At 45.2% G+C, this 16,276-nt stretch overlaps 1 protein-coding gene across 1 annotated transcript in view; it reads right to left on the bottom strand.

Moving 5' to 3' along the window:
- Tarsl2 (threonyl-tRNA synthetase like 2) overlaps positions 1–14,637 on the bottom strand; it is a 53,762-nt gene extending 39,125 nt beyond the window's left edge. The window contains exons 1-6 of the mRNA XM_021197699.1: positions 14,327–14,637; positions 12,978–13,046; positions 11,718–11,908; positions 7,421–7,544; positions 4,008–4,129; positions 823–940 (exon numbers count right to left, since the gene is read on the bottom strand). Of these exons, the coding sequence (XP_021053358.1) occupies positions 823–940; positions 4,008–4,129; positions 7,421–7,544; positions 11,718–11,908; positions 12,978–13,046; positions 14,327–14,596 (894 nt within the window). The 5' untranslated portion in view covers positions 14,597–14,637. The remainder of the gene's footprint in view (positions 1–822; positions 941–4,007; positions 4,130–7,420; positions 7,545–11,717; positions 11,909–12,977; positions 13,047–14,326) is intronic.
- Positions 14,638–16,276: the final 1,639 nt, after the last annotated feature.

Below are 16,276 nucleotides of genomic sequence, written 5' to 3'. Positions count from 1 at the left end.
CTGTCCATACTGTGCATGTGACCCTGACACCGTCACAACAGCTGTCCACAATGTGCATGTGACCCTGACACCCTCACAACAATCCAGACTGTGCATGTGACCCTGACACCCTCACAGCAGCTGTCCAGACTGTGCATGTGACCCTGACACCCTCACAGCAGCTGTCCAGACTATGCATGTGACCCTGACACCCTCACAGCAGCTGTCCAGACTATGCATGTGACCCTGACACCCTCACAGCAGTTCTGCAGACTGTGCATATGACCCTGACACCCTCACAGCAGCTGTCCACACTGTGCATGTGACCCTGACACCCTCACAGCAGCTGTCCAGACTATGCATGTGACCCTGACACCCTCACAGCAGTTCTGCAGACTATGCATGTGACCCTGACACCCTCACAGCAGTTCTGCAGACTATGCATGTGACCCTGACACCCTCACAGCAGTTCTGCAGACTGTGCATGTGACCCTGACACCCTCACAGCAGCTGTCCACACTGTGCATGTGACCCTGACACCCTCACAGCAGCTGTCCACACTGTGCATGTGACCCTGACACCCTCAGAGCAGCTGTCCAGACTGTGCATGTGACCCTGACACCCTCGGAGCAGCTCTGCAGACTGTGCATGTGACCCTGACACCCTCAGAGCAGCTGTCCACACTGTGCATGTGACCCTGACACCCTCACAACGGCTCTCCAGACTGTGCAACTGGCTGCTGGACAATAGTCAGTAATTTTCATGGAGGGAAGAAAACTAGTCTATATTAGTAACTTTTAATATTCCTAATGAAAAGATTTTATGCGAAATTTTCCCAGTTACCTTAAACATTTCCAGGAGAGTGTCCTTGCTGACTTCCAGTCTTTCAAACAGTTGCTTTTCTTTGATAATAGTTTTACATATGTTCTCCAGGGCAGACAACTCAGTGCTGGACACCACTCTAAAGAAACAAAGAGACTCTGAGCCCCAGTACAATCTTCTAGATGCCACCCACCCCTTCCTCCTCAGTCCTGTGGCCTTCATCACTAGTTGACACGCTTTCTAAACTGAGTTGGTGCTGCAGGCACATATGTACTGTTGTTCAGAGAGCTATATGATGGATTCCCTATACCCCTGCCCTCAGTGGCTTGTAGAATCTAGCCTCATGGGAAGGTTTGTGCACGCTGCAGTCACACACACACACACACACACATGCTCTACACAAATACTGAACTTTCATTTGTTCCTGGTTGGAGCACACTCCCTTCCTGACACACTGGTTTCTTTGCTGCTCCTGAAATAGCCATACACAATCCCGGAAAGGACTGGAATGTTCTCTCCTTACTCACCCCTCCATTCTGACCTCTCCTTTAATGATACTCCACTTCTCAATCACCTGCCTCTTGCAGCACCTGTGTCCCCGTGTGTGAGTGTGTGTGTGTGTGTGTGTGTGTGTGTGTGTGTGTGTGTGTGTGTGTATGTGTGTGTCCCTACCTGTCTGTCTATAAAGTTTNGTGTGTGTGTGTGTGTGTGTGTGTGTGTGTGTGTGTGTGTGTGTGTATGTGTGTGTCCCTACAGATAGCACAGCCAGAAGCACAATGATCCTTGAAGAAGTGAGAATGAAAACTCGGTTCATCCCAACTTGGATGGGATCTGACTTTGGTAGTCTGACCCCAGGCAGTTAATTGACCAGCATATTTAAACACAGTTCAATCTGGGGTCAAGTTTCCTGGTATGATATAATCCCCAGTGCATAAAGAGGCATAATTACTAGAAACTCAATTCAAAGTATATGTCATTTCTTCCAAGAAGATGGGTTTAGAAATAGGCCACCCGTATTAGCTTAGGGGCCTAGGGAAGGCTCTGGTGTGGTCTCGGTTATACAGAGAGCATAGAGGTCATTTGGGCTGTAAGCCATCTCTGGTCTTGGTTGTGGGTGCTTGATATAGCCTGGGCCCTATGGATAATGTAGACCACTAGGCTGTTAATCACTTCCAATTCTTAGCCTTCTGAATGAAACACAGGTTATATATCCTTTCCTTTGAGAGGCCAATCCTGCATGCTAACATTTCTGGTCTCCCTGGTACTCTGTGGGCACAAGAACCTTCTGCCCACAACACTCCTGGATTCTTTTCCTTCATCTACTAATCATCATCTGATGGCAGCTGGTTATCTGTATGTTGTCTGTCTTACCCCAGCTAACTATCAGCTCCATGAGGACAGACTGGCTATTCACAGCCAAGCCCCAGTACCACACATAAGGCAAACAAAAAACTCATGTTGCCTGCATGAAGCTGGGAGGCTGGTAACAAGTGAGGCCACTGGCTACACGCTGTGATCAGAGAGAGTCTGTGCCTTCGCTGCACTGGTCACATGAAGGGGCCCTTCAGAGACTGAGGCATTACTAGAAGCCTGGAACTTTAGCCCCAAACCCCACTCCAGAAAGGGAGAGGAGACAGAAAGTGAGTTCATCATTAATGGCACTATTTCAAACCAGAATTACGTGTTCCGTCCTGGAGAGCAGTTGTCTGCTTCTGCTCACGATGATCAAGGTATTGCCACTGAATGTCTCACAGACTGAGTGCCAGGTGGTGGTTCACAGTGGTGTCGCACTCAGTAGGTCTGTGCTTGGAGTCTTGGCGCTCTCACCCTGCTTCGCCCACCCCAACTCTGTATCCCTCACAGTTCCTAGGGACACTGCCAGTGGCCAAACTGAAACTTTGTGTCCCTCTAACTCTTCTATACTTCTCATCACCCCAGTAGCAGCCCTGCCTAGTTTCCCAGTTTTATCTCCTAAACTTCCCTGTCTTCTTTCACTGTGGTTTAACTCAAAATCACAGAGTTTCTTGTGTGGGTGAATAAAAATAAAACAAACAAAAACCCCAGCTACATAATGCCAGGTTCCCTGTTAGGGAGGTTATTACACAGTATGGGGGTGATGGGCAAGGGCTAAAATATCCTATATTCACCCAATGCTCAATGATTTCATCAAACATGTACATGTTATAAAACACCCACTGAGGACTGGAGAGATGGCTCAGTAGTTAAGAGCACTGGCTGTTCTTCCGAAGGATCCAGGTACAATTCCCAACACCACATGGAAGTTCACAACTGTCTGTAATTCCAGTTCCAGGGGATCTGATACCCTCATGGAGACAATATGCAGGCAGAACACCAGTATACATAAAATAAAAATAAAGTATAAAAAACAAACCATCTACTGAAAACCACTGAACAAGGCTCCAAAAGCTCCTAAGCAAGTGGTACAGTCCAAGGGGTATGGAGAGCACCGTACCCCTCCTGGCTGAGCATCTGTACCCTTTGTAACAGCCTTCATAATAATAATTAATAATAATAAACAATAGTCCACTATGAGCCAGTACCAACCACCAAACCCGGAGCATGGGTTGTGAGTCAGACATGCAGAAGACTTCAACTGTGACTGGCATCTGCAAGCTGGCAACCTTACAGGACTGAGACTTGAATTGTAGGTCTGGGTTAGTACTTAGTTGGTATCCAGAAGGCTGGAGAACCAGTTGATGCTTGGGGGTGGGGGTGGGGGGAGACAAACAAAATACCCACACGCTTACAGTCATTGGTATTGTAAGTAAAAAAAAAAAAAAGTGTAAGTAAAAGCAGTTCAAACTGGGAAAGCCTATAAAAAATAGCAACATAAGACAGATGTGTTGGCACATGTTTTCAATCCCAGCATGTGGAAGACAGAGGTAGGAGACTCTTTGTGAGTTCAAGAACAGTCTGCTCTACATAGTGAATTCCAGGCCAGGCAGAATACATGGTGAGACCTTGTCTCAAAAACAAATAAACAAACAAATAATAAACAGGACACAATATCCTCCCAGGCAGAAGAAAGACCAGGTTGAAAGTCACTCTCTAAGCTAAGCTCATTTGAAAACCAGTTTTCACAAATGGCTAACCACTTGACAATCACACAGTACACAGTGACTGAGCTAACATGTAACCATTATAAAACAATGGCACACACACAAGCAATCATTCAGCAGCCTTACCTGTCTTTAATGAACATATCATAATAAAACCCATTTTCAATGGGTGGGCCATAGCACAGGTGGCCTCCGTAGTAAAGTTCCATGGCCTCCCCCAGGATGTGAGCGCTGGAATGCCAGTACACCTGTGAGATGTGGACAGGAAAGCTGTTAGCTACCAAACCATCACAGGCCATCAGCAGTAAAATAGCACTGGTAATCAAGTGGACGGACGTGGAGGGGATAAACACCAAAAGTAGAGTCCCCAATGCCTATGTGGAAGGGAGTGTCCCTGCATCCTCCCCTCCACTCCCCCAAAACTTAGGTCTAGCTCAGAGCAGCTCTGCCAGCCACTGCGGCTACAGTGTAGCTGCTTCCTAACTTTCCTTTCTATGTCACTGACTGTACAGAACCAGTCCATCTGCTCAGAACACTGGGCTGAGTGGCCACATGGAAACAGGGATGGGGGAGTGGCAGTTCCCCGAGTTTCTCCAAGACAGCCTCTCTGGACTCAATACAGACAGGAAAGTGGCTACTTGGGGATATTAATAAAGTCAATGAGACTTCACATCTGTCTTATGCTGCCTGGTCTTATGTCACCTTGACACAGACTAGAATTATCTAGAAGGCAAGACCCTAGTTCCAACTGTAAGGCACTTTCTTAACTAGTGATTGATTGGGGAAGGGCCAGCCTATTGTGGGTGGTGTAATTCCTGGGCTGATGGTCCTGGGTTCTATAAGAAAGCAGGTTGAGGGGCTGAAGAGATGGTTCAGTGATTAAGAGCTCTGACTGTTCTTCCAGAGGTCCTTAGTTCAATTCCCAGAAACCACATGGTGGCTCACAACCATCTGTAATGGGATCTGATGCCCTCTTATGGTATGTCTGAAGACGGCAACAGTGTATTCACATACATAAAAAGAAAGAAAGAAAGAAAGAAAGAAAGAAAGAAAGAAAGAAAGAAAGAAAGAAAGAAAGAAAGAAAAAGAAGCTAAGCAGGTTGAGCAAGCCATGAGGAGCAAGCCAGCAAGCAGCACCCCTTCATGGCCTCTGCATCAGCTCCTGCCTCCAGGTTCCTGCCCTGCTTGAGCTCTTGTCCTGATGATGAACAGTATTATGGAAGAATAAGCCAAGTAAACCCTTTCCTCCCCTCTTGCTTTTTGGTCATGGTGTTTCATGACAGCAGGAGTATTCCTAAGTAAGACAAGTCTCCATATGCTGAATAGCATATGACTGTGGACGTTTGTAAGAAGGCTCAGGAAGGAAAGGTGATGCCAGGGAGGGCTGCTGGTGGCTGGAGACCCCCGGAGTATATGTATGGGCGAATTTCCATAGTCCAAGGGCAAGTTATCAGAAACCCAAGGAGTCAGTATAATTTCAGGGGAAAACTAAAACAAACAAAATCAGCTTAGTTTATAAGGAATTAATTTTAGTTTACCTATGAGTTAAAATTAACCAAGTCACCAAAATAGAGATGCCAAAAGTGAATGATAATTGAGTCCTAGGTCAAAATGTTCTTCTCTTTTGTTAAGCAAAGAGGGGGCAGTACAAGTAACGTTTGATAAATCAGAGCAGAAAGAGGTAGATGTAGATGTAGAGAGGCCATGTATAACCCTGGTCTACTGCGGCCGGCTGGATATGCCCAGGAAACAGGCCACGCAGGCCAACTTCCCCATCACCTGAACTCAGTGTGCTGCTGAAACAGCTGGCTGGCTGCCTGCATCTTCTTTGGGGCATTGTCCTTATCCACTAGATATTGACAAACCAAACAATGTGTTAGATACAGGGATATAATAGATAGTAAGAGAAACTGAGACTATGTCCATGTAGCAGCTGTGCCTGGGGGGGGGGGGAGTGATGCACAATCATATGTCTACCTAGATGTACCTCGGTTCTTGGTGCGTTACACCTGTGCATGGCAGGGAGGTGAGCACAGCTCAGAAATGAATAGCAAAGTCTGCATTTACAATGGAGGAAGGTCTGGGATCATGGAAAGAGAGGAACTTACCAAGGTCTGAGGGGTCGGAAAGAACCAGCGTCAGGCAGACCATGGCAAGAGCTTGAGCTTTATGAGTTTAAAGCAGACATCAGTCAAGTCATATTTTAAAACAGCTGGGTAAGGATGGATTTCAGAGAAAAACATTATGTAACCAGTTCAGATGGTGATGGTGTAATAGGCCAAGTGTAGATTCATAGCCAGCGGTCACAGAGATGGAGAGAAATGCGCAGGATCTACATATATTGGGAGAGTACTGACTACTGTCCTTGTCCATAACATTGAGATGAGGCTCGATAAGGGGAACTAAGCATGCATACCTGCCCAGGTCTGGAGCTGGAGCTGGGTATATGATAAGGCACGCAGAGATGGGCAAACAGCAAAGGAGTAAGCTTGGTGGTTTGAGTCAAGAATTTCTAGCACAACACCTATGTGGAGACTGTGCTGAGGTGTAACACACATGGCACTGACGTGTGTCTGCCTGGAGATGGCAGGGAGCGGACAGATCACAGACTTGCATTTTCAGAATCGCGTTTGAACAAGGTTTTATTACTATCGCATTGCTTAACAATCTGATGGTTATACTTGGTGTAGTGGTTTGAATGACAACTGTCCCTCCTGCGGACAAGTATCTGGCACTGGGTCCCCAACTGATAGTGCTGTTTGAGTGGGTTGGAGCCTTTAGGAGATGCAGCCTTGCTGGAAGGAGTATGTCACCGAGGCAGGCTTTGAGACCCTCTCCCAATTTCTAGTTTGCTCCCTCTGCTTCCTGCATGTGGGTGGAAATACAGCCAGCTTCTCCATCCAGCCGCCTGCTGCCAGGCCTCCCGGTCGTAATGGACTGCCCCTCTGGACCCTAAACCAAAATAAACTCTTTCCTCCATAAACTGCTTTTGGTCATGATGTTTTAACCCAGTAACAAAAAATAGCTAACAGCCTTGGCATACTTTAATCAGGAACTGTACAGTCCTTAGCATCCAGGAAGTGTAACAATGTAGCCTCCGCTGACCATGGCTGGGTTTTAGAGGCAATAAAGCCAGTTGAAAGGGAGCTCCAAGCTACGCTGATGAGCATATAGGAGACGTACACAAAAGTGTGGCACTTATAAAAATACTGCATTTACCAGTACTAAAAGAGTTTTTCCAAATTCTCCTACAGATATTAAATTATAGGAGTCAACTAGGAATTGATTTTGAATACACTAATTTAATAGCTAAAACATTTAACTTAAGGGAATAATTTTATTTTAAGAAGTAATAAGCATGGTCTATTTATTTGAGCATACATTCTACAAATGTTTGTTAGCTGTCATTAAATGCCATGTTGGAATTTTAAATGTTGAAAGACCAAGAGTTCATCACCCTTGAGTCCAATGTATAGTACTTTCCATAATTCTCATATCATTAAGACCCAACTCTGGCTGGTTGGTTTTTAAATACTTACAGCCTGGGCTTCCTCATTGTCAAACATCAGCAGCTCCACAGTGGAATCCCCTTCCAACGGACGGTCCAGGTCCCACAATACACCGTTCACTTTGGCAATCACTGTATGTTCAGCCAGTTCTTTACTAGTAGGAGGGAAAAAAAAAACTTGAGGTTAACATTTATAATATTATACTTCACTGTAAGAAAAGCTTAAAATAATTTCTGGATTTAAAAGAAGTTAGATATAAAGTACAGATGTAAACTAATAGGATAGAGATATTTTACTTTGTAACAATTATTTTATGTATAAAAGTCATATACACTTGCCATTTTTTAAAACTTGAAAAATAAAGCACAAAAAAATAAAATTAACATCTCATATAAATCTTACCCCTTCCTTCTAGAAGTAATTGTTTATAACATGTTGGCATATCACTCTCTGGTCATTTTCTACACTGGTATCATACACAGGTTATAAAAACATCTAGCTATGAACATAATTTCATAGCCTACTTTTTATTGCTATGCTATCAGTCAGAGTCCCCAGGCAGGCTGGAAGGGCCCTGTTTACTGGGAAGCCCTGGCTTTTGCACACTTGGGGCTCCCCAGGCAGGCTGGAAGGGCCCTGTCTACTGAGGAAGCCCTGGCTCTTGCACACTTGGGGCTCCCCAGGCAGGCTGGAAGGGCCCTGTTTACTGAGGAAACCCTGGCTTTTGCACACTTGGGGCTCCTTCGGTTTTGCTCTCTCAGATGATAGGTGTGACCATCAAAATCTGTGCTTCCTTGTGCCCCTGTAAACCCACAGAAATAAAAATAAAGTAAAATAAATAAAATAAAATAGGAAAGTCCACAGGATGAGGGCAGGTGCCTTTACAAGATTCTGATAAATATAGACTCAGACACTTATACTCACCCTAAATGACATTTCAAATCTTTGCCAGTGTGATCTCGAACACTAGCACTTTGATTTTGTTGGTGATTAATTTTACCTTTAATGCATTATCTGCTCCCTTTACCTATTATCTATAGAGACTTCCTTCCCTCCCTCCCTTTGCTCCTTTTCCATATTCCAAAAAATGACATTTATGGTTTGAGAACTACTGAGAGATAAAGTTGTAAGAAGAAACCTAGGAAAGCATTAGATGGGGGTGGGTACATTCAGAGCTCTGAAAGATGACTGTTTTTTTGTTTTTTTGTTTTTTTTTTAGATTTTTTTTATTAGATATTTTCTTTATTTACAATTCAAATGCTATCCCGAAAGTTCCCTATACCCCCCCCCCCGCCTCTGCTCCCCTACCCACCCACTCCCACTTCTTGGCCCTGGTATTCCCCTGTGCTGGGTCATATAAAGTTTGCAAGACCAAGGGGCCTCTCTTCCCAATGAAGGCGGATTAAGCCAGAAAGGTGACTGTTAACATTATATATTCTCCAAATCTTTTATATACACACCAATACGTATATGTTACTTTGTAACCCACTTCTTAAAGCTAAAAATAAATTATAGCACTGTGTCTGTAGACAGATTTCCAACATATATTAGTTAATCATTATGAGAGAGCCAAATGCTAGGCATTCCAGTTATACTTTTGTGGGGTTTGGTTGGTTGTTGTTGTAACAAACATTCTTGAACACACACTTTCATAGCCAATTCTTTTCTATGGAAAAAAATGAAAGTGAAATCATGAGGTCACAGACAATGCGTCGTTCATGGTTTATGTTGGAATCCAATGTCAAGCTTTCTTAACAGCAGACACACCAGAGTCCCTTCCCATGGCTCTCAAGCTAGGCGCCAGGAATTGTATTGGACCTCAACAGCGTTATAAGAAATGGGGCAATACCCCTCTAAAAAGAGGAAGGTCATATTAGGGGAGGATTACGTTACAACCTCTAAAGCAGTGGTTCTCAACTTGTGGGTCTCAACCCCTTGAGGGGGTCAAATGACACACAGGGGTAGCCCAAGGTCATTGGAAAACACAGATATTTATATTATGATTCATAACAGTAGCAAAATTACAGTTATGAAGTAGCAATGAAAATAACTTTATGGTTGGGGTCACCACAACATGAGGAGCTGTATTACAGGGTTGCAGCACTAGGAACGTTGAGAACCACTGGTCTAAAGGGAGGATGAGCCTTCATCTCCAGTGAGGGCAGTCCTCCTGGAAGACTGATTTTTTTTCTAAGGTTCCCTGGTAAACAGCCCCCAAACAATTGCAGACAACCATTGTGACACCTTACTGAATGAACTTGCCCAGGGTGCAGTTGTAGATGTCAATGTGCAAAGCCAAAGGACCTTTTTCTGTCGCTGGGGTCTTGGGAATCAGTCTATATGTGACCTGATAACACAGCATGGAAGGAACATGGGCAATCTTCACTAAAGGTCAGGGGATATTCCTGAAACCATGGCTAGCCTCTCCAGCTACTCTGTAACATATGGTCATCTAGGATGCTTATAGCCTATCAAAACTAAAATCATAAAGGTAGATGAACCTTCTTAAAGATTTAAATATCTGACATGTGTTGGCATCTTCTTTGGGTAATCAAAAGCCTACCCCATGCAGACAAAGCAAACTTATTCTCTAAGCTGGGTGGGGTAGTGCACACTTTTGATCCCAGGATTTGGGAGCAGAGGCAGGCAGATCTCTTGGGTAGACCAGCCTGATCTACAAACTGAGTTCCAGGACATCCAGGCCTATACAGAGAAACCCTGTCTTGAAAATTAATAATAATAATAATAATAATAATAATAATAATAATAATAACAACAATAATAACAATAATAATTATTATTTAGAATAAAACTTACATATAATAAATAAATCTTTAAAAAAAAAAGAAAGAATCAATGGGCTGGGGTCCTGGGATGCTGGTTCATGGGATAATCAAAAGAGAACCTGGGATATTGACTGAATTTATATATATTTAAAAAAAAATCTGGGCTTTTGATCTGCAAGAGATGAGCTATCTGGAGAATTTTTTAGAATAGCGATAAAAAGCTGTCTCAAGCAGAGCAGAATACAGAGAGCTGTCTAGAGATCCCCAGAGAGAGTGGAACACAGAGACCAGGCAGAGCACAGAGTCACCCATCCATAAAGCTGCCTCGAGCAGAACACAGGCCGTCAGCTTGGACCCATGATTTGACTTCGAGTTGTTTGTTTTGCTGTTCCCAGATACCCCATCACTTAGAACCCCTCTCCAAGTCAAGGCTGGTCCTTGGCCTCTCAGTAGCTGCAACCTGACTTTATGCGTTGGTTTTCATTCTTTTTCTTTTGGCACTACTAGTATAATATATACTCAACGCTTACAACCTCACACCTTCTCCCTTTTACTCTATTCTACCACTGGATTCCTTCCTAAAATCCACTGGATTCCTTCCTAAAATCGTTCTTTTGTGCTTCACCACATTGTTGTTATGTAGCCAAGGGATCTCACCCCTGGGGGAAAAAACTATATAAAGATTGCTCTCTGGGGCCAATTGTAGCCATGGCTTTCTTGATTCTTGCCCTTTGGGGAACACTGGTTGGTGTAATCGTGCTGTTCTTGTTTGGACCAGTGTTTGTAGCCCCCTTGTGAGATGTGAATCTTCTGGGTTCCAGACAGGGCTTGTGATGCAGGGATTCCAGTAAATCTTTGGAATTAATTACTTTCTGTCTCCAGTTTCCTGCCTTGAGTTCCTGCCTTGGCTTCCCTTCACAATAGACCCTAACCTGTAAGCCAAATAAACCCTCTCCTCCCCAAGTTGCTTTTGGTAATCATGCTTATTACAGCAACAGAAAGCAAATAAGACAAGAAGAAATTACCTCTAAGCAAGACTTCACTAATGACTCTATTTCCTAGGAAAGACAAGTACCATGACAGAAAGCAGGGTCAACTTACATTTTCAATTTTCAATTTGAAAAACTGTAAAAATGCATGGAAATTATTTAGTGTATGAATAAAGTCAGCGTGGATGTACTGTAAAGGGTACAGATTTTTTTTCTCTAGTACGCATTTTTTATTAGGACTTTAAAATTCAGACTTTTTAAATAGGACGAGATCATGATCCCGTATTCAATTATGTTGTCTTCTTAGGAGTCAGGGGAAAATAGTCATTATATTTAACTCGGCTGAATAAGGGAAAAAATATTTTAGTGGCAATAAAACCTTTCAACGGGCTCTGGCACAATTAATACTGGAGTATATGTGCTTCAAACAAACAGGTAGGGAGGGAGATAGACGAAAAAAGGAGTGTGTATGTATGTGTGCATGTGCGCATGCGTCTTGTGGGGGCGGGGCGTCGGCGAGGGGCGGGGCGTCGGCGAGGGGGCGGGCCTTACCTAATCCCAGCGGCCACTTGATAAGGTGTTGTTTTCCACCTTTCTCCTTGCACTGTCTTCCCACCAGCCACCCTCACTGAAATCACACTGTTTGTGTTCTTCTTTTCCTGAGTAGCAGGTAACAGCTGATGATCTGTCTTCAATGTTTCAAAAAGCTGTAATCTCTCTTTTATAAAATTCGGTTGCTTCACCTGAAAGTCATTAGTGTACAGTAAGGTTAAGGACTCAGCCCGTGGAGCTATCGGCTCAGCGGGTCCTATTCACCTCTCCGCATGCTCCCCCTCTCTTGATGTCCCCTCCAGCAGGCCCTCCCCTCTTACCTAATGTCTCTGAATACTACACTCATGGACATATCCCTCTCCCACCACTGACTGTATATTTATGCAATATTATACAGTGTAGCACTTATTAATAGACAACCCTTGGTATCCCGAGAACTGGATTCCCAGAGCCCCATGGATGCTCAGGTCCTTAATAAAGTCACATTATTAACACATCTTCTCACATCCTTCCATATGCTTTAAGCCATCTCTAGATTCCTAAAAAGCAAAATGCAGTGCTCAGAAAATAGCTGTTATACTGTACTGTTTGGTGGGGAATGGTGATCAAAAACGTCAGTCAGTACAGAGCATTTTTTCCCCTAAGTGTTTTCAGATTTTAAAATCCACAAATGAGGAACATGTATGTGCACATCGGGGGCTGCCTGTGCCATATCTCAGCCTGTCTGACCTCCATAGCCAGACTAGTACCATTGAGGCTAGGTACTCCTCCTTTGGGCCTAATAAGTGCTGAATCTCTATAAAGCCTTGCTGATAGAAGCAGGAAATACGAAATCAGAATTCCTATTTAATCCCAGCACTTGGGAGGCAAAGGCAGGTAGATCTCTGTGACTCTGAGGCCAGCCTGGTTTACAGAGAGAATGTCAGGACAGCCAAAGCCTCGCTACACCATGTAACATTGCATAGATACTCTGTAAGTAGTAGGAGAGAGAAATATCCATGGGTATAGTATTCAAAGACCTTAGGTTAGAGGGACAGAGAAAGCCTGTTTCAAGAAACAAAACAAAAAACAAAATAAAGAGAAAAGAAAGAAAGGAAAAGGAAAAGAGTAGAGAGCCAGAGCCAGTGGCTAGCTTGACTCTAAGAGGTTACTGGTGTGGTCCAGATAATAATTTCATCAGCAATTATGTCCTTATCCTAAGTCCCGCAGACCCATGTTTAATAGTGAATATTGCGTGCTGTTTCTACAGCAGTGACTTACCTCCCTGTCAGGCCCACTCTGCTTCGACCTCTTCTTCTTTGGGTCCTTCTCTTGGTTTGGGGCAGGAGACTGAAAGATAACGGGAGGCAAGAGCAGTACATGAGAAACCTGGGGAAGGAGGAAACCCAGAGAACTCATGGCAGGGCCCATGGTTTAAGAGTCCCTGTTGGGCTGTGGGAACCAGGATCTACTTATAACCCTCAGGGATCTGGTTTCAGAGTTCAGCACTATCTGTCCAAACACATTCAAACTGGGGCTGTAGCTCAGTAATAGAGCATTGCCCAGTATTCACAAAGCCATGGGTCCCATAGCCTGCAACACACAGTTTCTGTGTCTCTGTCTCTCTCCCTAAACTTTAAACAAATAATGTCACTGGAAATTGTGGCTGCCACCAGACTCTTACTCATTGCACTCTTTCATTAGATGTTGTCAGAGCAAAAACAAAACAAAACAAAACAAAACAAACAAACAATCCCCCTCAATTTTAGAAAGCCTTCAGAATGTTGAAAAATTATCTTCTAATTTGTTACTTAATAACCTTCTAAAACAAGCCGGGCGTGGTGGTGCACGCCTTTAATCCCAGCACTCCGGAGGCAGAGGCAGGCAGATTTCTGAGTTCGAAGCCAGCCTGCTCTACAGAGTGAGTTCCAGNACAGCCAGGGCTATACAGAAAAGCCCTGTCTCAAAATACCAGAAAAAAAAAAAAAAAAAAAAAAAAAAAAAAAAAAAAAAAAAAAAAAAAAAAGAAAGAAAAGAAAGAAAGAAAAACCCAAAACAACAACAACAACAACAAAAACATGAAAATACTGTAATCAAATACTTCTGCTAAATATACAGATCACATATAGGCCTCAAAGTAATAAACCACCAAAACAAGATAGTAAAAATAACCTGTCTTCAGATAGCACAGAACCAGCCAGCAGAGAGAATAGAAACTGCCAAATCCTCTTCTCCAAGGATACTGTGACTCTTAAACACTGTAGCAGCCTTTTAAAAAGTTTTTATTTGAGACAGCGTCTTCTCATATTGCTCTGGCAGCCTGATTCCCAATATTTACTCCAGAATGACCTTAAATTCTCAGTCATCCTCCTGCCTCAGCCTCCAGAGTTCTGGATTAGAGGCATGCACCTCAGTTGTCTCTGCTACTGGAGGGAAAAGTGTTGCTTGCAGTCTATCCAATGAAGAGCTGAGAAATTATACCAGCTGGTCAGTTAGGAGGTTGGTGGAAACCTAGCGGTTCCCCGGGCCGTGGGCAGTGGGCAGGGCGCCGGCGGGGACACACCCTGCAGCCCTGCCAGCACCCGGGTGCAGAGTTGGAACTGAGTGCGTGCGCGTGGGCCGCCGGTTACCTCGTGCGCCGCTGCTCGCCCGGCCCCGGGGCCGCGCTGCTCCGCCAGGCGCAGCCGCAGGCCACACAGGCGCTGGTGCAGGTCGCGGTTCTCCGCCTGGAGCTGTGCCACCTCGCGTGTCAGGCGCGGGCCCTCGGCTTGGCCCCGCTCGGGCCCGCGCAGCTGCTCGTCCCTCAGGCGCTGCACCTCTGCGCACAGCCAGCGGATGTCCTCCTCCTGCCGCTGCAGGCGCGAGGCCACCGCCTGAGCAGCCAGGGCCTGGGCGGCCATGGCAGCCTCCCTGTGCCACCTGAGCCCGCTGGCCCAGCCAGAGTGACAAGGAGACGGGGCGGGGCGGAGCTGAAAGGCTTCGGGAGGCGGGGTGAAGTGGGGGGTGCATCACTATATGGGGCGGGGCGATGGCGGAAGAGGGGCGGGGCTGGAGCTGGGTATCCCTGCATGGGGCGGAGCGATGCACGGGCAAGAGGCGGGGCCGTATCGGGGCAACAGTGCAGAGGCCCCGCGATGGGCAAAGAAGAGGGGCGGGCTATAGGATAATGAAGGGCGGGGCAGGAGCGATGGGTGGGGCAAGAGTAGGCAACCTTTCAGAGAAGCGGTGAGACCGGGCTGTAGCGCGGCATCATCGCTGGGGAATATGGGACGGCTAAGCAATACTTCGTAAAACAAGGGAAATGGGTATGGGAATGTGTCAGGCAGCACGGGCAGGGACACGGCCAATGTTGGGTGCACTGCAGGATTGAGAACTACGCTCTGGACCTAGGCAGTTGGAGTGGGGCCACTGGATGAGCATCTTTAGAGTTTGGAGGCATGTCCAGGTGCTACTGGAAATGTGCTCAGTCTAATGAAACTGGAGTTGGGGATATTGAAGCCCAGAGGAGGTGCGTCTCTTGACCAGATTGTCCAAACAGTTAGGAGAGCCTGCTAAATTTCTTTCATTCCCCTCTTGAATTCTTGCAGTCACCACATTGTGCAAACAGGTTCTGAAAAGCGGCCATTGAAAATAGACCTTCACACCAAGGCTGTGCAAATACAGTGGCACTTGGTAAGGACACACAGAAGAGCACTACAAAAACTTCAGCCTGGCCAGCACAACATTGCTCACTATTTGGGTCTAGAGCAAATGCTGTTTATAACTGTCCTGACAGGAAAGAAGATTATTTTAAGTAGAAACATTTGTGCTATCGGACTTTGGAAACAGTGGACTGAAAAGAATTAAGCTCTCATCCTGGAGCAGAGAAAGGCTGAAGCCCTGCCGCCCCCTGGGGGAGGAATTGCCCTAGGGCGAGAGTCAGAGAGTTCTCAGGACTCACCAGACCACCTTGCTGGACAGAGTGGAACTGAGCCAATGATGGAGCCACACCTCCACCACTGGCACCGCTTAATTATGTCCTCTACTTAAACTTAAACCTCATATTAGCACCCCGATGACGGGCTTGGGGTAGGTGGCTGAACCCCTGTAGCTGTTCATCTTCCCACTGTAACCACAATGAATAAATCTCCTTTCTCTGCTTTTTATTGTTAACTGTCATTTTAATTGGCATGTTGCAGAGGGGTAGCAGAGCCTATCTCATTGAGACTTCCAGAAGCCAGGCTTTGACTCTGAAGACTCCAGTAATAATTTCACATATGACTTTGTATCTCTTATAACCATGAGCAAGAAGCTCCCTGTGGCAAGAACAAAAGTTGGCTTTTACTTTTCTTAAGCTCCTAGAACGTGCCAAGACATGGGTGAAGCGAATTGGAAATAGTCACTTCTTAAGTCTTCGTCACAAGAAATGATGCCATTATACCCATGTATGATGCAGAAATTAAGGCACAGAGAGTAGCATGCAGTCAAACATGACTCATGATGTAATCTGGGTAATGGAGGTCACAAGAGTTCCAAAATAGGGTTTATCTTGGGGTGGTTCAAGGGTGAGAAATTACTCTGAGAAATGGAGTCTGGGTGAT

Source organism: Mus pahari, chromosome 1, assembly GCF_900095145.1.
Source record: "Mus pahari chromosome 1, PAHARI_EIJ_v1.1, whole genome shotgun sequence".
In the NCBI taxonomy this organism is placed as follows: Eukaryota; Metazoa; Chordata; class Mammalia; order Rodentia; family Muridae; genus Mus; species Mus pahari.
Note: the sequence above shows the minus strand (reverse complement) of the source record. Positions and strands in the feature narration are given on the sequence as shown.